The 27316-nt window shown below is 36.6% G+C and overlaps 1 protein-coding gene across 2 annotated transcripts in view; it reads left to right on the top strand.

Moving 5' to 3' along the window:
- The window catches only part of CASD1 (CAS1 domain containing 1), a 77198-nt gene extending 50353 nt beyond the window's left edge, over nucleotides 1-26845 (top strand). The window contains exons 13-18 of one of the 2 annotated variants that reach the window (XM_019927551.3): nucleotides 1096-1175; nucleotides 3451-3552; nucleotides 6198-6338; nucleotides 6857-6934; nucleotides 9540-9632; nucleotides 25373-26845. In XM_019927551.3, the coding sequence (XP_019783110.1) occupies nucleotides 1096-1175; nucleotides 3451-3552; nucleotides 6198-6338; nucleotides 6857-6934; nucleotides 9540-9632; nucleotides 25373-25639 (761 nt within the window). In that variant the 3' untranslated portion in view covers nucleotides 25640-26845. The remainder of the gene's footprint in view (nucleotides 1-1095; nucleotides 1176-3450; nucleotides 3553-6197; nucleotides 6339-6856; nucleotides 6935-9539; nucleotides 9633-25372) is intronic. The other variant, XM_019927557.3, reaches the window with a different exon arrangement.
- The last annotated feature ends 471 nt before the right edge of the window (nucleotides 26846-27316 follow it).

Below are 27316 nucleotides of genomic sequence, written 5' to 3'. Positions count from 1 at the left end.
TGCAGCCGTTTTCAAACTATCTTGTATGGAGTCAGAATGGAGAGAGCCAGAAGAGAGGAAAGCCAAACAGGGCTCCAGGGCCATACATCCTGCTTCAATCTTGGCAGTTCTGATTTATTTGATTTCTTATATATATATTGAGATTTTGAGTAAACACTATGTCAAACAAGCTTAAAAATCACTAATATAGTTTAGATTCTAGACAACCCTTTAAGCAGTTATTATAAACCTGTTTTTTGTTTAAGGAAACCTAAGTGCCCAGAAGGTGTCATCTTCAGATTTCACATAGCCAGGTCTGATAATGTTCAAAGTGAGGTCACAGTCGTTTATCTTAATGCTTTTTCCCCTCAAGATCATGTCATTAAAATAAAAGCCTCCCTTTTTTAGAAAAAGAAAATTTTTTATCTTTAATAATGTATTTAACTTAACTCTTTCAATCAAATATTGTATATCAAAAAACATTTTCTGTTGACTTTATTATAATATCAAATAATTCTTCAGGAAAGGGTTCAATAAAGTCCATTTGTGTCTTTGGACAGGCTCTGTAGTTTCATTCCTCAACACAAACCCAGCATATTAATAAAATGATAATCAGTATGTATAAACTGTGAACACATAATTTAAAATATGCATATGTTAAAATACATCTTATGGTTAAATTAGTCCACTAAGGAGTTCTTAAGCTCTCTCCTTAGAACTTTAATGTTTAAGCAGTATTATCTAAGTTATATTAAACGTGAGTGTTTGTTAGAGTTACATTGAACCTATTGTTCCAAATTTTGTTGTAACTTTCAATAATGAATAGTATAATTGAATCTAGGAGGTATTTTCAAATATATTGAAAATAGTGGATAAATAGCAGGTATATGGGGTATCAGGTTAATGTTGTAGCCTCATTCCTAGTGAGGACCCTCCACCTTTTCTTCGTGTCCTACTTGTAATTTATACTACTTAGATATATTTTTTGTATCCTGTAGGCAGGCTTAAATTATTTTTAAGAGCTATGCAGGGTATTAATATGTTAAATAGAGATATTTAATGTGTTTTCTAATGTAAGTTTACATTTCTTAGTAAATTAAACATTTTCTCTCTTAGGAAATTGTTTCTGGCATTTTGGCTTACTGTTGAAACTAGCCTTCTTGCTGTTATGTATATGTTTTTTGGCATATTCTCAGGTTTGTATAGTCTTTTCGGTTTATATTTTCTATTTTATTGTAAATTTCAAATCTATTAAAGTATGAGAGACGAGTCAGAGCTTTTTTTAAGCCTCATTTTTTAATGACTGTAATAAAAGTGTCACTCTGTACCTGACTACTCAGTGTGGTTCTTTTGAGACCTATCTACTTTTGTTACCACTGTTATTGTTGTAAGAGCAATTTAAAGCTCTTCCTCTGGCAATTGTTCAAAATCCATTTTAGTTGACTTTGATCAATCAAATTTTTATTGAATGCCTCTTATAAGACACTAAGTGAAGATCAAAATTCTCTTGAGAGAATTTGCAACTTGGTTTGTGCATTATTCATGGCACCAAAATTTAACTTGATTTTTCCATAACTGCATAGAGTAAAATTTTGGCTGTTAATAAAACCAGCTTCAGAGTGAAGGGTTTGTATATATGTAGTACATTTAACTTAATAAAACTTTTGGTCATTTTCTTATCTCTAAGCTTTTGTCCCCCTATTATGATGGTTGAGGTTTTTCTCAGCTATTTTAGCAGGATGGCAAATTGCTACCTGCTGGTCAATCCTTCAGACAGACATATTATTTGGTCAGCATGATATTTATAACAAAATATTGTAATTTGAATGCTTATAGTTGTGAGATACTCTGTAGTTTACTCCCATCTCCAACACTCTCTGTCTTGTATGTGGCTGTGCCAGGTAAAAATGCCATATAAGCGTGTGTGTGTGTGTGTGTGTGTGTGTGTGTGTGTGTGTGTGTGTAGTCCTATAAAGCTGTTTTTTTTTGTTTGTGTTATAGGCTTTCCTACTTATTTTTATACTTAGAAATAAAGCATATTTATTTCTGCCTGACTTCCAAGGTTTTTTGCAGGAAATATATAAAATAATAAGCAATAGGCAAATGTATAAAGAAATAGCCAGGTAACTGCCACATTACTTGATAATTATTCATTAAAATTCCCAACACCCCCTGGTTCATCTGAGGGAGAGAAAGGAACACGGACCAACAGTTCAATAGGAAGAATTAAGAAGGTTTCTCCAGCTTAGGATCAGTATTGACCACTGGACAAGAAAAAAAAGTACATAGCCCAGTGTCTTTCACAAAATGGGTGCTCATTAAATACTTGATTATTAATCAAAAAATAATTTTTAATGAGAAATAAATTTTTAAATTATAAATACATCATTATGTGATATATGATCTACAGGGCCATGTATCTCTAATATATATAGATAAAATATAGAAATATGATGTAATAGGTATATACCTTACATTGCAAGTCTTGGTAATAATCATCGTTAATTTTCTGAGGCAAAAGCTTTAATAGAACCTATTTTTATAAGCTATTAGCATTTTAAATTCTGCGGTTAAATGGAGAATATTGCATTTTGTTAATAAAGTTCTTCTGACCTAAAGATTTGGTATTACCTAAAATATACTATTTTCATATTTTGCTTTGATTTTTATTAGCCTTTTTAAAAGTTGTGATGTTAAACATTTTTTTATGCTGTGGCATTATGTCTAATAATGGAGTTTCCTTAATAGAGTTTGTCTTCATTCTTTAGTCTGGAAATTGAGGTTTTTGTTCTCTTTTTTTTTGAAAGACTTCATTAATGTGCAGGAATGTACCCAAGACTTCTGCCCCTTCATTCCCAGATTTTCCAGGCTGTCAGATTAATAAGGGGGTACATTCACTAACTCGACCAGAGTAAAATTGTAAACTTTGTTTCAAAGGCTAGTAATGGAATTTGGGTATGGTTGATTGAGTAAGGTGACTAATTCAGAGGATTCTTTTAACTCAAATGGTTAATTATAGATTATTAAGGACATTTAGATAAAGAAAAACTATAACTTTAACCATCATCCTTTAGGTTATTGATACTGTGTTGGCTGAAGTATTTTGTATTTTTGTGTTTTGATCAGTAAATATTAACTCTTTTGTATACTAGATTAAAAACCTTAAATGGAATAATTTTCCAATTACCAGCTTGGTTTGTTTGTTTGTCTTATTTTTCAGTCTCAGTAGCCTTTCATATGCAGTGAAAGTAAGTTAACAAAAATGTTTTAAATCATCTTTCATAGCCTTTAGTAGAATATATTTATTTTCAAATGAAATGGCATTTTCAAATGAAATATTTAAGTAGAATTTTAAAATTGTGAATGACCCTTATATAATTTTAACTTTAGAAAATGACAGTTTGTAATAGAATTGCAAGGCAAGTATTAACTTGTACCATCTTAATTTATTTTCTGGATTCCTCTTCTCAGGGTGCATTTGAGAAGATCTTTTCTCTTTGGCCATTGTCCAAGTGTTTCGAACTGAAAGGCAATGTATATGAATGGTGGTTCAGATGGAGGTTAGATCGTTACGTATGTATTTACCTTGTGATCTTTTGCTATTTCAAATTATACTTTTAAAAATTATTTGGAAAATTTTAATCTATTTAGTTTTGGAATAAGGAAACATGTTGATTTGGTAAATCAAAGCAGTCCAGCCCTCCCCTGTTTTTATAGTGGAGAAAGGGTATGCATGTGTACATATATCAGTAGGAAAATACTATAAAAATGTTATCTATAAAGTGACCTTTATTTGAGTCATAATTTTGACTTAGAGATGATCTCATATATATGCTTCAGCCATTCAACACAATACTTATTAAGCTCCAATATATGTTCTAGATGTTGGTGTTATGAGGGATATATTTTAGAGAAAGAAGACCATACCACCAGGCTTCTAAACCTTATAATCTAGTTTAAAACTCTGGATTACTAAAAAAAAAAACAAAAACTCTGGATTACTGCTTATAATTAGTGCTAAACTCTGCAGTATGGATTTTGTAATAGAAGTGTGCAAAGAAAAGAGAGCAATGTCATGGATTATTCCATGAATTTTATCTTGAAGGCTGGTTAGGACTTAATTGGCCAAGAAAATATGAAACATCTAGCACAGCATTTGGAAAATAATAGACACTGAATAAATATTAATTACCCCTCTTCACTCTTTCCCTTTAACTTCCATTTTTTACTCTTCCCTTTTTTCATTCAACAAATATTTTCTTAGTGCCTTTTCTGTGCTATTCCTGGTTTCTAATACCTATGCACTTTCCAGTTATTCTTAATAAATAAAATATTTACTTTTAAAATTATTTTTATTTTTCTAATCATACATTGCATTTCAAAACCATATGTGAATAAAAAGCTATGTTAAAGCCTTGCCATAAAATAATTTTTAATTCTCAACTTTCTCATTAGGGCAGTCTACTATGATAGCTCATGTTAAGTGTTTATTTAAAAAAGAAAGCTGGAACTTCCCTGGTGGCGCAGTGGTTAAGAATCCGCCTGCCAGTGCAGGGGACATGGGTTCCATCCCTGGTCTGGGAAGATCCCACATGCCACGGGATCCCACATGCCACACAGGCCTGTGTGCCACAACTACTGAAGCCTGTGTGCCTAGAACCCATGCTCCACAACAAGAGAAGCCACCACAATGAGAAGCCCATGCACCGCAATGAAGAGTAGCCCCCGCTTGCTGCAATTAGAGAAAGCCTGCACATTGCAATGAAGACCCAACGTGGCCAAAAATAAATAAATAATTTTTTTAAAAAAGAAAAGAAAGCTATTGTGCTTTCTGATCCACCATTTTTTTTCATTCTTATGTGCATATACTGCTTTTTCAAAGTATGCTCTTGGTAATGTTACTGTTTATTTGCTTGAAAGTACCAATATAAAATATATTTTATCTTGGTTGAGTACATTTGAATTTTATCATGTGTCTTCAGAATAGTTTTTATCATTTTTTCATTTTTATTGAAGTATAGTTGGTTTACAGTGTTGTGTTAGTTTCTGCTGTACAGCAAAGTGAATCAGATATACATATATCCACTCTTCTTTAGATTTTTTTTTCCCATATAGGTCATTACAGAGTATTGGGTAGAGTTCCCTGTGCTATACAGTAGGTTCTTATTATTTATCTATTTTATTTTATTATTTTTAAAAATTTATTTATTTTATTTTTGGCTGCGTTGGGTCTTCATTGCTGCACGTGGGCTTTCTCTAGTTGCAGCGAGTGGGGGCTACTCTTCGTTGCGGTACGCAGGCTTCTCATTGCAGTGGCTTCTCTTGCTGCGGAGCATGGGCTCTAGGCACGTGGGCTTCAGTAGTTGTGGCTCAAAGGCTCTAGAGCACAAGCTCAGTAGTTGTGGCGCACAGGCTTAGTTGCTCCATGGCATGTGGGATCTTCCCGGACTAGGGCTCGAACCCGTGTCCCCTGCATTGGCAGGTGGCTTCTTAACCACTGCACCACCAGGGAAGTCCCAGATATCTATTTTATATATGGTAGTGTATATATGTCAATCCCAATCTCCCAATTTTTCCCTCCCCCGCTTCTCCCATGGTAACCATAAATTTGTTTTCTATATCTGTGACTCTATTTCTGTTTTGTAAATAAGTTCATTTGTACCATTTTTTTAGATTCCATGTATAAGTGATATCATACGATATTTGTCTTTCTCTGTCTGACTTAGTTCACTCAGTATGACAATCTCTAGGTCCATCTATGTTGCTGCAAGTGGCATTATTTTGTTCTTTTTTTATGGCTGGGTAATATTCCACAGTATATATGTACCACATCTTCATCATCCATTCACCCGTTGATGGTTGCTTCCATGTCCTGGCTATTGTAAATAATGCTGCATGAACGTTGGGGTGCATGTATCTTTTCGAATTATGGTTTTCTCCAGATATATAAATTGTCTTTATTTCTTCACTTGCTGCTGAGACTGCTTGGAGTAAACCAGCTTATCTGTGTCATTGCAAGAGATGTTTGCTTGTCTATTGCAAATTGTTTCCAACAATCATTGACTTCATTTCTTGAAGTTTAAGTTCTTCATAGAAACTTTGGACCTTTAAGCTTTTTACCTACATACTTTTATACATACTGTTCTCCTTTACCAATTACATTTGCTATTTATTGAAAAGTAGCTGTTTAAAACAGGTTTTCTCTCCTTATTTTTTAGGTAGTCTTTCATGGGATGTTGTTTGCTTTCATTTATCTGGCTTTACAGAAGCGCCAAGTACTTTCTGAAGGAAAGGGTGAACCTCTTTTTTCAAACAAAGTTTCAAATTTTCTATTATTTATTTCAGTAGTTTCTTTCTTGGTAAGTTTCAAAATGTAATTTTCTAAATTTCCCAAATCCACAGTACAGAAAATTAACTTCTAAGAGATAGGAGTTTAATCATTTGTTTTTAGTAAATAAAATCTTTACTTTTGAAATTCTTTTTCTCCTTATTTTTTAATTGAACATAAATTCTAAAGAGAATATAAATATATATATGTTAAATATGAAGAATAACTGAGATCTCAGTGAAATAGAATTTTAAAAGTTGTAATAAGTTTGGGAAAAAATATAACATAAGGTGTTTGACAGGAAGAGCCATCACTGCCTTATGATCACTACTTCCAGAAAATCACAGACTTATGTTCCCCTCTTTCTACTTTCTGATATTTGAGCACACCAAAAAGAATGATGAGCAAACCTGTGGACAGTTTTTACTGAAGCTTTTTTAATAGCATAATGAAGTATAATGTTATAAATAAAACTATTTTTAAAGTTGAGTGCTGCCTCTTTAAGGCATATATATTTTTGTGAACTGATGCATATATTTTTTATTTTAGACCTATTCCATCTGGGCTAGCAGTTGTAAAAACAAAGCAGAGTGCAATGAACTCCACCCATCTGTTTCTGTGGTACAGGTAATTATCTTTATTTAGAGAAAGTTTTCTTCTTAATTTTTGATAAGAACAGAGTCTTTAGAGGCAGCGAGATTTGAGATTAAACTCTATTAAATGTAGGTATATTACTTAATCTTCCTAAGGACTACCTTCCTCTACTGTAACAGAGATATTAAAATCTCTTTTAAAGGGTGGTTATTAAATGTATGGAAATGATCAGTGTCTGTTGCTTAATAAGCACTCAGAAAATGTTAATTCTTTTCTCCTGTTTGCTTTTTCATCATTTATTTATTCAAATTTCTTCATTTACTTTTTTACTTAGAAGATCATTAAAAACTATGAGACTATGTGTTAAGAACCATGCTACTGGGCTTCCCTGGTGGCGCAGTGGTTGAGAGTCCACCTGCCGATGCAAGGGACACGGGTTCGTGCCCCGGTCCGGGAAGATCCCACATGCCGTGGAGCGGCTGGGCCCGTGAGCCATGGCCACTGAGCCTGCGCATCTGGAGCCTGTGCTCCACAACGGGAGAGGCCACAACAGTGAGAGACCCGCGTACTGCAAAAAAAAAAAAAAAAAAAAAAGAACCATGCTACATGTAAAAAGTACATGTAGCTCCTGCCCTCACAGAACTTACAGTCTAATAGACATATGGATCAGTAAACATTCATTCAACAATTTTTTTTTTTTTTTTTTTTGTGGTACATGGGCCTCTCACTGTTGTAGCCTCTCCCGTTGCGGAGCACAGGCTCCGGACGCGCAGGCTCAGTGGCCATGGCTCACGGGCCCAGCCGCTCCACGGCATGTGGGATCTTCCCGGACCGGGGCACGAACTCGTGTCCCCTGCATCGGCAGGCGGACTCTCAACCACTGCACCACCAGGGAAGCCCCATTTAACAATTTTTAAAATTCATTTAACAAATATTTGATACTTACTTTGTGCTAGATATTATGCTGGGGGATATAGTGGTGACCAAATCAGACATGGTCCCTACCCTCACAGAGCCTATATTCTTCTGTTAGAGATAGTAATCATATAATCACCATGTAATTATAAATAGAAGTACATGATGCTACAAGGGAATATAATACAGGATATGATCTAGTTGGAGTTGGAGTGAAGGTAGTTAGGGTTCAGAGATGATTTCCCTCATAAAATTAGGCTGAGAATGGAGGAATGAAGGCAGGCAGTGAGAACTTAGGCCCTGTGGTAGAAAAGAGCATATTCACATTCAAGGAACTTAATGAAGGCCATTGGGGCTAGGGCTCAGAGACCCAGGGTCGAGAGAAGTATGTCGCAGTGCCTAGGAGGTGGGCAGAGGCTAGGGGCAACCCAAATCAGATTTACCTTTTACAGAGATACGTCTGGTTGCAGGTAATCATAGGGTATTGTGATTAGTGTAGTGATGGTCAAGTACAGGATACTTCGGAAACACATGGGATTTCTTCATAACCCATCTTGATACCAGAGCAGGGTTCTTGGAGAAAGTATGTCTAAGCCGAGGCCTAAAAAATGAGTAGTTCAACAAAGAGGAATAGGGAGGATTTCTGGAGGATCTTGTTTTAGGTTTTAAGTTCTCTTCAATGAAGAAACTATTTTATCCCTCTTAAACCTCTATATAGTCAGTAGAACCAAGCATAAGACAGACTCTCCAAACACAATTGATAATGACATTTTAAACATTGTACTATATTCATATAACATTTTCATGACTTCTGCAGACAACCAGATATAACACTTTGTATATCATATCTGATGTCATTTTTGTAATGACATGAAAGGAAGGGGGTTGTTCCACTAACAGTGCACTAATACCGAACAATATAAGGGGAGCTAAGGAAGAGAGTGACTGCACATAGAATAACACTAACACAAGCACTCCTGAGCCTTACCACCTCTTCTCCTAGTCACTCCACATGCTCATCTTTCCTTAGTTATTTTTTTCCCACGTTTACATTGCTGCCAGTAGAAGGAGACTTTTGAAGAGAGCAAAAAGATGGGGGTGGGCGGCTCCTAAAAAAGCAAATACTTTATGGATTAGTACATTAGTACATTAATACAAAATTGTATTATGGAATTTTATTAAGTTTTGCTACATAAATACATCATTTTCTACACAAAGGGCTTCAAGATGAGTTTATGTTTTTTCTAATATACATAAAATAAAACTGTTCAGCCATGTACTATGTAAAACCTGCACTTGTTTGCAGTATACAGACCACATGCTGAGAAATCCAGTTAGAGTAGACTCTGGATCAAAAATAACTTGAGGGGCTTCCCTGGTGGCACAGTGGTTGAGAGTCCGCCTGCCGATGCAGGGGACACGGGTTCGTGCCCCAGTCCGGGGGGATCCCACATGCCGTGGAGCGGCTGGGCCCGTGAGCCATGGCCGCTGAGCCTGCGTGTCCGGAGCCTGTGCTCCTCAATGGGAGGGGCCACAACAGTGAGAGGCCTGCGTACCGCAAAAAAAAATAAAAATAACTTGAAAAAAAACATTTATCTGTTGAAGAAAACCATTGTGTCGATGTATCAAGTTCAATAACAAATAATAAAGTTATTACTTGAAAGAAAGCAAAATTATTTTAATAAGCGGATTATTAATATTTGCCTCTGTGTTTTTTCTTTAGATTTTAGCCTTCATCCTAATAAGGAATATCCCTGGATATGCCCGTTCAGTTTACAGTTCATTTTTTGCTTGGTTTGGAAAAATTTCATTAGAGGTTGGTACATTAATATTTTGGTCTGTCTTACACAACCAAGTGTTATATGCAGGTGTGTATGTGAATGAGTATATAGGTGTGTAAGTCTGACATTTTTTTTAATCAAAGCTATGTTATTTATGAAATTATAGGAAAGAAATTTAGAACTTCAACAGCAGTATTATAGAATGTAATGGCTAGACATTACATTATTTAAAGCCTTATTTAAATGGCTAGACATAGATGACTTTCAAATATTCTTTACGTTGTCTTAAGCTTTCAAGTACAACAAGATGCTGAGATCAGAAGAGAAAAAAATGAAATAGATATAAATGAAATTTGTAAATAGACAAAAATGAAATCAAGTTGAGAGGATTTTGATTTGTTCATTCATAATTAAATATTATAGTACTGGAATTTAGTTTATTGATGCTTATAAAAAAATTCACTCTTACAATTGGAAGTTTGGGGAAAATTTTTAAACTCATTATTTTGTGTGCAATACCTAATATGAAATTATCTACAGAATCCATTTAAAGTAGGTTATGAAATACATTCTGAGTATTCTGAGTTTTATTATTTGAAATAGAACATTTTAAAACAGAAGAATTCATACTATAATCATAAAAGGTACATTTTAGAGTTACAATATTTATTAAGTTGTCTTTAAAATTGGGAAAATTTCTCTGTGATTGTTATACACACACACACACACACACACACATTCTTTTTCAGATTTTCTTCTCTTATAGGTTATTACAAAATATTTAGTATAGCTCCTTTTGCTATTTAGTAGGTCCTTGTTGGTTATCTATTTTATATATAGTAGTGTGTTAATCCTAATCCTAACCTCCTAATTTATCACTCCACTCCCTTTCCCCTTTGGTAACCATAAGTTTGTTTTCTATATCTGTGAATCTCTTTGTGTTTTGAAAATAAGTTCTTTTTTTTTTTTTTTTTTAAGATTCCACATATAAGTGATATATGATGCTTGTCTTTCTCTGTCTGGCTTACTTCACTTAGTATAATAATCTCTAGGTCCATCCATGTTGCTGCATATGGCATTATTTCATCCTTTTTTATGACTAATATTCCACTATACACATACACACACACACACACACACACACACACACACACACACACACTGCATCTTCTTATCCATTCACCTGTTGACGGACATTTAGGTTGCTTCCATGTCTTGGCTATTGCAAACAGTGCTGCAATGAACTTTGGGGTGGGTGTATCTTCTCTGGTTTTCTGCAGATATAGGCTGAGGAGTGCGATTGCAGGATCATATGGGCCCTTGAAAAGAATGTGTAGTCTGCTTTTTGGGGATGTAATGTCCTGAAAATATCAATTAAGTCTAACTGTTCTATTGTATCACTTAGGATCTCTGTTGCCTTATTGATTTTTTGTCTCGAAGATCTGTCCATTGATATGCGTGGGGTGTTAAAGTCTCCTACTATTGTATTCCCTTCGATTTCTCCCTTTATGTCTGTTAGTATTTGTTTTATGTATTTGAGTGCTCCTATATTGGGTGCATATACGACAAGTGTAATATCCTCTCCTTGATCCTTTTATCATTATATGCTGTCCTTCTTTATCTTTATGTCCTTTGTTTTAAAGCCTTTTTTGTCTCATATGAGTATTGCAACCCCTGCTCTCTTCTCATTTCTGTTTGCATGAAATATCTTTTTCCATCCCCTCACTTTCAATCTATGAGTGTCCTTTGCCCAAGAGTGGGTCTCTTGTAGACAGCATATTGTAGGCTCTTCTTTTTTTATCCAATCTGCCACTGTGTCTTGATTAGAGCATTTAGTCCATTAACATTTAAGGTAATTATTGATAGATACATATTTATTACCATTTTAAACTTTGTTTTCTTGTTGGTTTTACATTTCTTCTTTGTCCCTTTGTTTTTCTTTTTGTTTTTCCTTTTGTGGTTTGATGGTTTTCTTTTGTATACTTATGTTCTCTTCTTTTTGTTTTTTCTGAATCTGTTGTATGTTTTTGATTTGCTATTGTGTTGTTTCTCAAGTATGTTAACCCCTTCCTGTATCTACTTGCTTTAGACAGGTAGCTATATAGGCTCAAACACATTATAAAAAAAAAGTCTACATTTTCTTACTGTCCTCCACCACATTTTATGATTTTGATGTTCTCTCTTACATCTTCATGTTCATCCTTTTGCTGCTCATTGTGGTTATCATCGCTTTCTCAGAAATTTTTAAATTTTTTTTTTAAATCTGTGTACAGGCTTATTTAAGAGATTTACTTTCCAATTGTGATTATTTCTTTCCTATAGATTCTTACTTCTTTTCCATTTAGAGAAGACCTTTCAATATTTCCTTTAGTATAGGTATAGTATTGCTGTATTCTTTTAGTTTTTGCTTGTCTGAGAAATTCTTTATCTCTCCTTTTATTCTAAATGATGATCTTGCTGGGTAGAATATCCTAGGTTGCAGATTTTTCCCTTTCAGGACTTTCAATATACCTTGCCACTCCCTTCTGGCCTGCAACATTTCTGCAGAGAAATCAGCTGATAGCCTTTTGGGTGTTCCCTTGTAATTAACTCTTTGTTTTTCTCTTACTGCCTTTAGAATCCTCTCTTTAACTTTTGCTGTTTTAATTACATGTCTTGGTGTAGGTCTGTTTGGATTTATCTTGTTCGGGACTGTTTGTGTTCCTGTACCTGGATATCTGCTTCCTTCTTTACGTTTGGGAAATTTTCAGCCATGATTTCTGAAAATTTTCAGAATACATTCAATACAAATACATTTTCAATCCCGTTTTCTCTTTCTTCTCCTTCTGGGATCCCTATTATGTGTGGATTGGCATGCTTTATATTATCCCATAGGTCTCTTATATTGCTTTCATTTTTTTTCATTTGGCTTTCTGTCTGCTGTTCTAATTGGGTGATTTCCATTATTCTGTCTTCCAGATCACTTATTCTGTCTTCTGCATTATTCATTCTGCTCTTCATTGCCTTTAGCTCAGCTTTTGTCTCTGCAAATGAATTTTCTAATTTGCCTTGTCTCCTCCTTTTAGTTTCTAATTCCTTTTTACAGTACTCTGCATTTCTGTTGGTAGCCTTTCTTAATTCCTTCAGTATTTTCATTATCTCCTTTTTGAACTCAGAGTGTGTTTAAATGAAGAGGTCTATTGTATTGCTTGTTCTTTCAGGGGAATTCTCTTGATCTTTTAATTGGGAGTGGTTCCTCTGCTTCATTTTACATATATTTCTCTTGCTCTATGAGTTTAGGAGAAACAATTATATGCTGTGGTCTTGGAGGGCTGTTTTTATGTGGGAACATCCCTTTGTAGCCTGCATGGGTTTAATATTTTTTGGTACAAGGGCTCTTTTCAGTATGGATGCCTGCTGTCTCTTTCCTCAGTGTATGCTGGCCATTATCCCTTTGACAGGAGGTGTGACTGATGTTGTGGTGACCAGAGCCTGCACTGGATATTCAGTGGGCCTCCTCTTTGCTCTGTGGTTGCTACAGCCCTGTTTGGGACAAGGTCTACTCCCTAGTTGTTGGGAGTAGAAGCCCCCAGATCCTTTTCTGACCTGCATTTCTGAGCTACAGTGCAAGATAGTCAGGATTGGAGCACTCCCACTGGGACAGGAGCCACTGAGTTTTCCTCCACGGCTGCTGGAGCTGTTCACCAGTGAATGTGCTCTGTTGTGTTACCTTTCACCTACTGTACGGGCTCACAGACTAAACTGTTGTTGGTGCTGCCCTTGGCCCCTCCTCAATGCTGGGAATACGAGCAATCAGCCCTGGTGTCCCACAGGTGTTGTTTTCACAAGGCCACCAGTGCAGATTGACTGAAGTTAGGTCCCAGGACCACAGTACTCGCACATATGAATCCACTGTGGGAGCTATGGAGGCAGTTCACACCCTGGCCTGGCCAAGCCCTCACGCACACACACCCACAAAGCCCACAGCTGCTAAGGCCAGATACCTCCCAGCCACAGGGCACCTGTTATCTGTTCAGATGTCCCGCAGGCACTGAATTTACAAAGCCAGCGGCAGAGGTGTTAATCCATGGCTCACACAGCCACGGGGAGAGATTTCAGCCCTGCTTTCTGAGTTGCATGGCCCCTGGGGCTCAGCTGTGGTTTCAGCCCCACCTCTGCTTGTGGGCAACACAGTGACATCTCCTCCCAGGGCCTGCCAAGGTGGCGGTTGGTGTGGGAGCCTGCCAAGGCAGCGGCGGCTGAGGCACGCTCTCCTGGAGGCCAATAAGGTGAGGCAGGGGCCAGCACATGAGCTGCTATGGTGGCCCCATCCTTCACGCACCACTTAACAATAGCCCTTTGTTTCTATGGCAGGCCCAAGCATCTTCCTCGAACACCCACTACTGCAGCCGTACCACACTCCAGCCCCTTCAGGCTGTCTCTGTGCAGCCAACCCCAGTCCTCTCCCCAGGTCTACCTCATTGCAGTTTTGATTTGCATTTCTCTAATTGTGATGTTAAGCATCTTTTCATATGCTTTTTGGCCATCTGTAAGTCTTCTTTGGAGAAACATCTATTTAGATCTTCCCATTTTTTCATTGGGTCATTTATGGGTTTTTTTTTTATTTTTATTGGAGTATATTTGATTTACAATGTTAGTTTCAGGGGTACAGCAAAGTGAATCAGTTATACATATACATATATCCACTCTTTTTTAGATTCTTTTTCTATACAGGCCATTACAGAGTATTGAGTAGAGTTCCCTGTGCTATACAGTAGGTCCTTATCAGTTATCTATTTTATATATAGTAGTGTGTGTACGTCAACACCAATCTTCCAATTTATCCCTATGCCTCCCTTGCCCCTGGTAACTATAAGTTTGTTTTCTACATCTGTAACTCTATTTCCGTTTTATAGATTAAGTTCATTTGTACCCCTTTTTTTTAGATTCCACATATAAGCGATATCATATATTTGTCTTTGTCTGACTTACTTCACTCTGTATGACAGTCTCTAGGTCCATCCATGTTGCAGCAAGTGGCATTATTTCATTCTTTTTCATGGCTGAGTAATATTCCATTGTATATATGTACCACATCTTCTTTATCCATTCCTCTGTTGCTGGGCATTTAGGTTGCTTCCATGTCCTGCCTGTTCTAAATAGTGCTGCAGTGAACCTTGGGGTGCATGCATCTTTTTGAATTACGGTTTTCTGCAGATATATGCCCAGGAGTGGGATTGCTGGATCATATGGTAGCCCTACTTTTAGTTTTTTAAGGAACCTTCATACTGTTCTCCATAGTGGCTGTACCAGTTTACATTCCCACCAACAGAGTAGGAGGGTTACCTTTTCTCCACACCCTTTCCAAGCATTTATTGTTTATAGATTTTTTGATGATGGTCTTTAATAATGAATGATGTTGAGCATCTTTTCATGTGCTTTTTAGCCATCTGTATGTCTTTTTTGGAGAAATGTGTATTTAGATCTTCTGCCCATATTTTGATTGGATTGTTTGTTTTTCTGATATTGAGCTCCATGAGCTGTTGGTATATTTTGAAGATTAATCCCTTGTTGGTTGCTTCATTTGCAAATATTTTCTCCCATTCTGTTGGTAGTCTTTTTATTTTGTTTATGGTTTCCTTTGCTGTGCAAAAGCTTTTAAGTTTCATTAGGTCCCATTTGTTTATTTTTGGTGTTATTTTAATTACTCTAGGAGGTGGGTCAAAAAAGATCTTGCTGCAATTTATGTCAAAGGGTGTTCTCCCTATGTTTTCCTCTAAGAGTTTTATAGTATGTGGTCTTATATTTAGGTCTTTAATCCATCTTGAGTTTATTTTTGTGTATGGTGTTAGGGAGTGTTCTAATTTCATTCTTTTACATGTAGCCATTCAGTTTTCTCAGCACCACTTATTGAAGAGGCTCTCTTTTCTCCATTGTATATTCTTGCCTCCTTTGTCATAGATTAGGTGACCATAGGTATGTGGGTTTATCTCTGGACTGTCGATCCTGTTCCATTGATCTATATTTCTATTTTTGTGCCACTGTCATACTGTTTTTTCATGGGACTTTTTTTTTTTTTTTTGGCTGCAATGTGTCTTTGTTGCTATGCATGGGCTTTCTCTACTTGTGGCGAGCGGGGGCCACTCTGTTGCGGTGCATCAGCTTCTTGTTGCAGTGTCTTTTGTTGTGGAGCACAGGCTCTAGGCACACAGGCTTCAATAGTTGTGGCACGCAGGCTCAGTAGTTGTGGCACACGGGCTTAGTTGCTCCGCAGCATGTGGGATCTTCCTGGACCAGGGCTCAAACCCGTGTCCCCTGCATTGGCAGGTGGATTCTTAACCACTGCGCCACCAGGGAAGCCCTATCATACCGTTTTGATTACTGTAGCTTTGTAGTATAGTCTGAAGTCACAGAGCCTGATTCCTCCAGTTCCATTTTTCTTTTTCAAGATTGCTTTCGCTATTTGGGTTCTTTTGTGTTTCCATACAAATTGTAAAATTTGTTCTAATTCTGTGAAAAATGCCATTGGTGATTTGATAGGGATTGCATTGAATCTGTAGATTCCTTTGGGTAGTATAGTCATTTTCACAATATCTGTTCTTCCAATCCAAGAATATGGTATATCTCTCCATCTGTTTGTGTCATCTTTGATTTCTTTCATCAGTATCTTAGAGTTTTCGAAGTGCAGATCTTTTACCTCTTGGGTAGGTTTGTTTCTAGATATTTTATTCTTTTTTTTTTTTTTTTTTTTTTTTTTCGGTACATGGGCCTCTCACTGTTGTGGCCTCTCCCGTTGCAGAGCACAGGCTCTGGACGTGCAGGCTCGGCGGCCATGGCTCACGGGCCCAGCCACTCCGCGGCATGTGGGATCTTCCCAGACCGGGGCACGAACCCGCATCCCCTGCATCGGCAGGCGGACTCTCAACCACTGCGCCACTGGGGAAGCCCTATTTTATTCTTTTTGATGCAATGGTAAATGGGATTGTTTCCTTGATTTCTCTTTATGATCGTCCATTGTTAGTGTATAGGAATGCAGCAGATTTCTGTGTATTAATTTTGCATCCTGCAACTTTACCGGATTTATTGATGATCTCTAGTAGTTTTCTGGTAGCATCTTTAGGTTTTTCTATGTATAGTATCATGTCATCTGCAAACAGTGACAGTTTTGCTTCTTTTCCAACTTGCATTCCTTTTATTTCTTTTTCTTCTCTGATTGCCATGGCTAGGACTTCCAAAACTATGTTGAGTAATAGTGGTGAGAGTGGACATCCTTGTCTTATTCCTGATCTTAGAGGAAATTCTTTCAGTTTTTCACCATTGAGAATGATGTTTGCTTTGGGTTTGTCATATATGGCCTTTATTATGTTGAGGTAGGTTCCCTCTATGCTGACTTTCTGTAGAGTTTTTATCATAAATCAGTGTTAAATTTTGTCAGAAGCTTTTTCTGTATCTATTGAGATGATCATATGGTTTTTATTCCTAAGTTTGTTGATGTGGTGTATCACAGTGATTTGCAGATATTGAAAAGTCTTTGCATCCCTGGGATAAATCCTACTTGATCATGGTATGTTCCTTTTAATGTGTTGTTGCATTCTGTTTGCTACTATTTTATTGAGGATTTTTGTGTCTACGTTCATCAGCAATATTGGTCTGTAATTTTCTTTTTGTTATATCTTTTTCTGGTTTGGGTATCAGGGTGATGGTTGCCTCATAGAATGAGCTTGGGAGTGTACCTTCCTCTGTGATTTTTTGGAAGAGTTTTAGAAGGATAGATATTAAGTCTTCTCTAAATGTTTGCTAGAATTCTGTGAAGCCATCTGGTCCTGGACTTCTGTTTGTTGGAAGATTTTTAATCACAGTTACATTTTCAGTGCTTGTGATTGGTCTGTTCATATTTTCTATTTCTTCCTGGTTCAGTCTTGGAAGGTTGTACCTTTCTAATAATTTTTCCATTTCTTCTAGGTTGTCCATTTTATTGACGTATAGTTGCTTTTAGTAGTCTCTTATGAACCTTTGTATTTCTGTGGTGTCTGTTGTCATTTCTCCTTTTTCATTTCCAATTTTACTGATTTGAGTATTCTCCTGTTTTTTCTTGATGAGTCTGGCTAAAAGTTTATCAATTTTGTTTATCTTCTCAAAGAACCAGCTTTTACTTTCATTGATTTTTGCTATTGTTTTCTTTGTCTCTATTTCACTTATTGCTGCTCTGATCTTTATGATTTCTTTCCTTCTGCTAACTTTGGGTTTTGTTTGTTCTTCTTTCTCTAATTGCTTTAGGTGTAAGGTTAGGTTGTTTGAGATTTTTCTTGATTCTTGAGGTAAGACTATTGCTTTAAACGTCCCTCTTAGAACTGCTGCATCCCATAGGTTTTGGATCGTCTTTTTCCGTTCTCATTTGTCTTTAGGTATTTTTTGATTTCCTCTTTGGTTTCTTCAGTGATCCATTGGTTATTTAGTAACATTCTTTAGCCTCCATGTGTTTGTGTTTTTTACAGGTTTTTTCCTATAATTGATTCCTAATTTCATAGCATTGTGGTCAGAAAAGGTGCTTGATATGACTTCAGTTTTCTTAAATTTACCAAGGCTTGATTTGTGACCCAAGATATGATCTATCCTGGAGAATGTTCCATGAGCACTTGAGAAGGAAGTGTATTCTGCTACTTTCGAATGGAATGTTCTATAAATATCAATTACATTTATCTGGTCTAATGTGTCATTTAAGGTTCATGTTTCCTTATTAATTTTCTGTTTGGATAATCTGTCCATTGGTGTAAGTGGGGTGTTAAAGTCCCCCATTATTATTGTGTTACTGTCATTTTCCCCTTTTATGGCTGATAGCATTTGCCTTACATATTGAGGGGTCCTATACTGGGTACATATATATTTAGAATTGTTCTATCTTCTTCTTGGCTTGATCCCTTGATCATTATGTAGTGTCCTTCCTTGTCTCTTGTAACTGTCTTTGAAGTCTACTTTGATATGAGTATTGCTACTCCAGCTTTCTTTTGATTCCATTTGCATATCTTTTTCCATCCCCTTACTTTCAGACTGTACGTGTCCTTAGGTCTGAAGTGGGTTTCTTGTAGGTAGCATATGTATGGGTCTTGTTTTTGTATGCATTCCACCACTCTAAGTCTTTTGGTTGGAGCATTTAATCCATTTACATTTGAGGTAATAATTGATTTAATTATTTTACATTTAAGGTAATTATTGATAATGATATGTACATTCCTATTTCCATTTTCTTAATTGTTTTGGGTTTGTTTTAATTGGTCTTTTTTCTTCCCTTCCTCATTTTTTCTCTTATGTTTTCTGCCTTGAGAAGCTCCTTTAGCATTTGTTGTAAAGCTGGTCTGGTGATGCTGAATTCTCTTAGCTTTTGCTTGTCTGTAAAGCTTTCAATTTCTCCGTCAAATCTGAATGAGGACCTTGCTAGGTAGAGTATTCTTGGTTGTAGATTTTTGCCTTTCATCACATTAAATATATCATGCCACTCCCTTCTGGCCTGCAGAGTTTCTGCCGAAAAATCAGCTGATAACCTTATAGGGATGCCCTTGTATATTATTTATTGCTTTTCCTTTGTTGCTTTTAATACTTTTTCTTTGTATTTAATATTTGTTAGTTTGATTAATATTTGTCTTGGAGTGTTCCCCCTTGGGTTTATCCTGTGCAGGTCTCTCTGCGCTTCCTGGACTTGGGTGACTGTTTCCCATGTTAGAGAAGTCATTCTTTGTTTTTTGATAGATTAATCACTTGTCAGTCACATTGTTTGCAAATATTTTCTCCAATTCTACAGGTTGTCTTTTCATTTGGTGTATGGTTTCCTTTGCTGTGCAAAAGCATTTATTTAATTCAGTCCCATTTGTTTATTTTTATTTCCATTACTCTAGGAGACAGATCCAAAAAGATCTTGCTGTGATATATGTCAAACAGTGTCCTGCCTATATTTTCCACTAAGAGTTTTATAGTATACGGTCTTACATTTAGGTCTTTAATCCATTTTGGATTTGTTTTTGTACATGATGTTAGAGAATGTTTTAATTTCATTCTTTTACATGTAGCTGTCCAGTTTTCCCAGCACCACTTACTGAAGAGACTGTCTTTTCTCCATTGTATATTCTTGCCTCCTTTGTTGTAGATTAATTTACCATAGGTGTGTGGGTTTATTTCTGGGATTTTTATCCTGTTCCATTGATCTGTATTTCTGTTTTTGTGCCAGTACGATACTGTTTTTATGACTGTAGCATTATAGTATAGTCTGAAGTCAGGGATCCTGATTCCTCCAGCTCCATTTTCTTTCTCAAGATTGCTTTGGCTATTTGAGGTCCTTTGTGTTTCCATACAAATTTTAACATTTTTTTGTCCTAGATCTGCAAAACATGCCATTGGTAACTTGATAGGTATTGCATCGAATCTGTAGATTACCTTGGGTAGTATAGGCATTTTAACAATATTGATTCTTCTAATCCAAGAACACAGTATATCTTTCTATCTGTGTATGTCATCTTCGATTTCTTTCATCAGCATCTTATAGTTTTCAAAATACAGATGTTTTGCCTCCCTAGGTTGGTTTATTCCTAGCTATTTTATTCTTTTTGTTGCAGTAGTAAATGGGATAGTTTCCTTAATTTCTCTTTCTGATCTTTTGTTGTTAGAGCATAGGAATGCAAGAGATTTCTGTGTATTAATTTTGTATTCTGCAACTTTACTGAATTCATGGATGAGCTCTAGTAGTTTTCTGGTAGCATCCTTAGGATTTTCTATGTATACTCTCATGTCCTCCCCAAACAGGGACAGCTTTACTTCTTCTTTACCAATTTGGATCCCTTATTTCTTTCTCTTCTCATTGCCGTGGCTAGAACGTCCAAAACTATGTTGAATAAAAGTGCTGATAGTGGACATCCTTTTCTTGTTTCTGATCTTACAGGAAATGCTTTCAGCTTTTCACCTTTGCCAATGAGGTTAGCTGTGGGTTTGTCATATATGGCTTTTATTATGTTGAGGTAGATTTCCTCTATGCCCCCTTTCTGGAGAGTTTTTTAATCATAAATGGATGGTGAATTTTATCAAAAGCTCTTTCTGCAGCTACTGAGATGATCATATGGTTTTTATTTTTCAATTTGTTAATGTGGTATATCACACTGATTGATTTACGGATATCAAAGACTCCTCGCCTCCCTGAGATAAATCCCAACCTGATCATGATTCTGTGATCCTTTTAATGTATTGCTGGATTTGATTTGGTAGTATTTTGTTGAGTATTTTTTTGTCTTTGTTCATCACTTGTGTTGGCCTGTAATTTTCTTTTTTTGTGGTGTCTTTGTCTGGTTTTGGTATCAGGGTGATGGTAGCCTCATAGAATGAGTTTGGAAGTGTTCCTTCCTCTGCAACTTTTTGGAATAGTTTCAGAAGGATAGGTGTTAAATGTTTGCTAGAATTCTGTGAAGCCACCTGGTCCTGGACTTCTGTTTGTTGAGAATTTTTAAATCACAGTTTCAATTTCAGTGCTTGTGATTTGTCTGTTCATATTTTCCATTTCTTCCTGGTTCAGTTTTAGGAAATTGTACCTTTCTAAGAATTTGTCCATTTCTTCTAGGTGGTCCATTTTATTGGCATATAGTTATTTGTAGTAGTCTCTTCTGATCGTTTGTATTTCTGTGATGGCCATTGTAACTTCTCCTTTCTCATTTCTAATTTTATTGATTTGAGCCCTCCCTTTTTTCTTGGTGAGTCTAGCTAAAGGTTTATCAATTTTGTTTATCTTTTTAAAGAACCAGCTTCTATGTCATTGATTTTTTTCTATTATTTTCTTCATCTCTATTTCATTTATTTCTGCTCTGATCTTTATGATTTCTTTCTTTCTTCTAACTTTGGGTTTTGTTTTGTTCTTTCTCTAGTTGCTTCAAGTGTAAAGTTAGGTTGTTTGAGATTTTTCTTTTTTCCTGAGGTAAGATTGTATTCCTATAAACTTCCCTCTTCGAACTGCTTTGTCTGCCTCCCACAGGTTTTGGATTGTTGTGTTTTCATTTTTCATTTGCCTCTAGGTATTTATTTCCTCTTTGATTTCTTCAGTGATCCATTGGTTGTTTAGTACCATATTGTTTAGCCTCCACATGTTTGTGTTTTTTACAGCTTTTTTCCTGTGTTGTGGTCAGTAAAGATGCTTGATATGATTTCAGTTTTTGTAAATTTACCCAGGCTTGCTTTGTGGTCCAGCATGTGATCTATGCTGGAGAATGTTCCATGTGCACTTGAAAAGAATGTGTATCCTACTGCTATTTCGATTGGCACACCTTATAAATAGCATTTAAGTCCTTCTGGGCTAATGTGTCATTTAAGGCCTGTGTTTCCTTATTGATTTTCTGTCTGGATGATCTGTCCATTGATGTAAGTGGGGTGTTAAAGTCTCCCACTATTTTTGTGTTACTGTCAATTTCTCCTTTTATGTCTGTTAACGTTTTGCCTTGTATATTGAGGTGCTCCTGTGTTGGGTGCATATTACAGTTGTTCTGTCTTCTTCCTGGATTGATCCCTTGATCATTCTGTAGTGTCCTTCTTTGTCTCTTGTAACAGTCTTTATTTTAAAGTCTGTTTTGTCTGATATGAGTATTGCTATTGATTCCCATTTGTATGGAATACCTTTTTCCATCCCCTCACTTTCAGTTGTATGTGTCTCTAGGTCTGACATGGGTCTCTTGTAGACAGCATATATACTGGTCTTGTGTTTGCATTCACTCAGCCAATCTATGTCTTTGTTTGGAGCAATTACTCTGCTTACATTTAAGGTAATTATCAGTATGTATGTCCTTATTGCCATTATGTTTGTTTCGGATTTGTTTTTGTAGGTCTTTTTTCTTCCTTTCCTCATTTGTTCTCTTGTGATTTGATGACTATTTTTATAGTGTTATGTTTGGATTTCTTTGTGTGTATATCTATTATGGCTTTTTGGTTTGTGGTTACCATGAGGTTTTGATATACCTGTCTATACATGATTGTTTTAAGTTTCTGATATCTTAATATCAAATGCATTTCAAATATCCTGCATTACTTTTCTGTAGTTTCCTTCTCTCACAGTTACTGGTTTAGATATCATGTTCGTGTGTAGATGATTTCCTGTGTTTCCTGTATGTTTGCCTTTACTGCTGAGCTTTCCCATTTCATAATGTTCTTGTTTTAGTTGTGGCCTTTTCTGCCGAGAGAAGTTCCTTTAGCATTTGTTGTAAAGCCGGTTTGGTGGTGCTGAATTCTTTTACTTTTGCTTGTCTGTGGAGCTTTTGATTTCTCCATCTAATTTGAACTGAGGGCCTTGCTCGGTAGAGTAATTTTCATTGTATGTTTTTCCCTTTCATCACTTTATATTGTGCCACTCCCTTCTGGCCTAGAGTTTCTGCTGAAAAATCAGCTGATACTCCTGAGGGGATTCCCTTGTATGTTATTTGTTGCTTTTTCCTTTTTTTTTTAATATTTTTTCATTATCTTTAATTTTTGTCAATTTGATTACTGTTGTCTCACCATGTTCCTCCTTGGGTTAACCCTGTATGGGTCTGTGAATTTCCTGGACTTGGGTGACTGTTTCCTTTCCCATGTTTGGGAATTTTTCAGCTATTATCTCTTCAAGTATTATCTCAGGTCCTTTCTCTCCCTCTTCTCCTTCTGGGACCCCTCTAATGCAAATGTTGGTGTGTTTGACATTGTCCCAGAGGTTTCTTAAACTGTACTCATTTTATTCTTTCTTCTTTATTTTGTTCCATGGCAATAATTTCCACCACTCTGTTTTCCAGCTCACTGATTCATTCCTCTGCCTCATTTATTGTACTATTGATTCCTTCTAGTGTATTTTTCATTGCAGTTATTGTATTCTTCGATTCTGTTTGGTTGTTCTTTATACTTTCTAACTCTTTGCTAAAAACTTCTTGTAACTTCTCACTCTGTACATCATTCTTTTCCCAAGTTATTGGATCATCTTTACCATTATTACTCTGAACTCTTTCTTGGGTAGACTGGTTATTGCTACTTCACTTAGTTGTTATTTTGGGACTTTTATCTTGTTCCTTCATCTGGAACATATTCCTTTGCCATCTCATTTTAATTTCCTATTTGTGTTTTTATATATGTTGTAGTTTAGTTATGTTTCTTGACCTTGGAGAAGTGGCCCTCTATAGGGGATGTCCTGTATGTCCCAGCACTACACTCCCCTCTTGTCACCCAAGGGCCAGGGACCAGCTGGTCCCAGGGTAGTTCTGACCTGTTTTCGGACTCAGTTCCACAGGCTGCTGGATCATAGTTTTCTTGCTTCTGGTGTCTCCCCTCTGGTGGGTTAGTCCAGTCTAGACGCTTGTGCAGGCTTCCTGGGGGGGGGGGGGGGGGCGAGGCCAGTGCCTTCCTTTGGTGGGTGGAGCCGGGTCTTGGCCCTCTTGTGGGCAGGGCCATGTCAAGGGGCGTGTCTAGAGGTGGCTGTGGGCTCAAGAAGTCTTTAGGCAGCCTGGCTGCTGGTGGGTGGGGCTGTGTTCCTGCCCTTTTGGTTTTTGGCCTGAGGTGTTCCAGCCCTGGAGCTTATAGGCAGTTGGGTGCAACCAGGTCTTAGTCAAAGGACCCAAGATGTCTGCCTCTAGCCAAAGTTCACGTAGGTCCCCGCATGCCTGCCACCTTCCAAGACCAGCAGGTAATTCTGGCCCAGGCTCCTGTGGAGTCTCTGCTTTTGCCCTGGGTCTTGGTGTGCATCCTCCAAGAGTGAAGTCTCTGTTTCCCCCAATCCTGTGGAGCTCCTGCAGTTGAGCCCCACTGGCCTTCAAAGCCAATTGCTGTCGGTGCTCCTCCTCCCAATGCTGAACCCCTAGGCATGGTGTGGAGCTCAGAGCTCTCACTCCTGTGGGAAAACTTCTGTGATACAATTATTCTCCAGTTTGTGGTCCTCCCACCCAGGTGGTATGGGATTTGATTATATCATGAGACTGCCCCTCCTACTATCTCAGGTTTCTTCTTTATGTCTTTGGAAATAGAATATCGTGTTTTGGAAGATTCCAGTCTTTTTAATTTTTTGATGTTCTCCTGAGAGCAAGGTCCTTCTGCTCTGCCATCTTGTCTCTGAATGTCCTATTTTTTAAGTCTCCTTTAAAAGAGAGATTGTATAGAATTTAGCATTCTTCAGCATGTTGATATTTGTTGAAGTAGCTTAAGCATTTTCCTAATCTTTGATATTTTGAAGCAATGTGATGGTAGAACCACATTTGTAATCACAATCAAAAGTAGTAGTTGTGTCCTCTAATATGTATACTCACATAGAAGTTGAAATACACTTTTGAAACATTCAAATGCAATTCAAGACATTTGTCTGGTACAGAACAAACACGAGGACATCTTAAAAAACATGCCATTTCCCATTCATATACACATATACATAAGTATATTCACAAATATACATGTAGTACAGACGTGTACACACACACACACACACACACACACACACACACACACACACAGTAATTCTTTATTTGGCGTCTGAATACAAAAGTCCATATATCATTGCATGATGTAGAAGACAGCTGACAAAGAAATGTTTTTAAAGTTATAAGGTTCCTGGTGGTTCATTTCTTGGGGACTTTGAAGCAGTGCTTCAGCAATTAGGAGTTCTGGACACTAGACACTAGACTTTTCAAGGCCAACAGTGAAACATAATTAAATGGTTTTGGAAAAGCCTTCTGACGTAATTACGCTATCATATGTTTAAATTAGGAAAATCTGTAATATATTCATGGACCCTCTGAACATATCTGACTTGACATATTTTTCCTTTCAGCTGTTTATTTGTCAGTATCACATATGGCTGGCAGCAGACACAAGGGGTATCTTGGTACTCATACCTGGAAACCCTATGCTCAACATCATTGTCAGCACTTTCATATTTGTTTGTGTGGCACATGAAATTTCTCAGATCACTAATGATCTTGCACAGATTATTATTCCTAAAGATAACTCATCTCTGTTGAAAAGATTGGCATGTATAGCTGCATTTTTTTGTGGACTCCTCATCTTATCATCTGTTCAAGATAAATCAAGACATTAGGATACTAAAACCTTAAACTCTTCAGATTAACTTTGTGTCTACCTGGAGAACAGCATCTATCTGAAGATACAAATGTATATGTAAATAAAAATTTGTGTGACAAGAAGATAGCTCAGTGACATCTGTTCAACATATGTGGTTGTATATTTTGGAAATGTACATATATGATGTGAAATACTGAAGAAAATTGAAGCAGAGTGTATTGTATAGGACTGCATGTGAAAAGTCTTTTCTACTGGATCTGTATTTCCTTTTATAAGTGATTTTAAGTTAACCTATGAAGGCAGGGAAATAATTACCTTTCCAGTAAAAAATACAGATAATTAGCTTAGTGACACCACTGAGTGTTTTGATATTTACTAAATTTGTGGTAATAAAATTGTATGCACCTATATTCATCATGGAACTTCCTATTTCGTTGAAAACTTTCTTACTCAAGAAAGACTGCAATATTGTTTTCTTATATGTGCAATGATGTGGAATGACAAACAGTATGTCTTCTGTGTTCATGTTCTGATTGTTATGTTTCCTGACATGAGTTTTCTTCCTAACTATGGTTTTCAGGTATGTAAGCCTAAAATCTTTGTACACTTTGTCTCAAATTTGTTCTAGGCTCCATGACAGGGTTTTGTCATTGATACTGTTGTAGCTTTTTATAAAAAGGCCGTTTTTTTCTTTCTAGTCCAAACATTCACCTGTTTCCTTTCTTTAAGCTATACCAGTGTAATCCCAGTTACCCTGTGGATCCATTGAATATGCTTTCCCCCATCTAATTTTGTATATTATTTCCAATGTTTGGAAGCTCTTTATAACCATTTTGGTATTTCCTATTACTCCCTCCTATTTTTAAAAAAATATTTATCAACCTAAACTTGTGCAGTGTAGTAAAGATTCAAGTTATGTGTGAGATGTATAACCATAAGTAGAATTTTAAGTAAACCGGTGACCTTGGGCAATGTATGTTTTTGGTTTTGTTACAAGCTAACTGTTAGAGGTATAAATTTATTTATCTGTTGTACAGATTTGATTATAAATTTTAATGTTTGAAAGATTGCACTTGTTTGCTGTTACTGTGTATGGGGTAAAATATTTTTTGTTCACAGTATATGAAAATATGGAGTAATTTAAACAGTAAATAAACATTCTGTGGATGCTTATTTTTGTATTGTAAAGTATCAATTAAACTTTTTTTTTTTTAAAGCTGGATCCATTAATGCTTGGTTCAAATGTCTAATTCATTTCCTCAGCTTAAATTTACTTTTTCAATCTCTTAGCATATATGGGTAAGTCACTGTGACAGTTAAAGAATAATTTAGTTATCAGTGCTTCAGAGGATAATCTGCCTTTCTGCCCATGAGTTAAAACATTGTTTTATTAGTAATGTTAAAGTTTTTTTTGTTTTTTTTTTTGTTTTTTTTTTTGCAGTACGCAGGCCTCTCACTGTCATGGCCTCTCCCGTTCCGGAGCACAGACTCCGAACGCGCAGTCTCAGCGGCCATGGCTCACCGGCCCAGCCGCTCCGCGGCATGTGGGATCCTCCCAGACCAGGGCACGAACCCGTGTGCCCTGCATCGGCAGGTGGACTCTCAACCACTGCGCCACCAGGGAAGCCCCCCATGTTAAAGATTTTTTAAATTTATTTCTTTAGCACTGGATTTATGTGCTAGTGATATATTT

Source organism: Tursiops truncatus, chromosome 9 (assembly GCF_011762595.2).
Source record: "Tursiops truncatus isolate mTurTru1 chromosome 9, mTurTru1.mat.Y, whole genome shotgun sequence".
Taxonomy (NCBI): Eukaryota; Metazoa; Chordata; class Mammalia; order Artiodactyla; family Delphinidae; genus Tursiops; species Tursiops truncatus.
The sequence above is the reverse complement of the archived record's forward strand: the minus strand, read 5'-3'. Positions and strand labels throughout refer to the sequence as shown.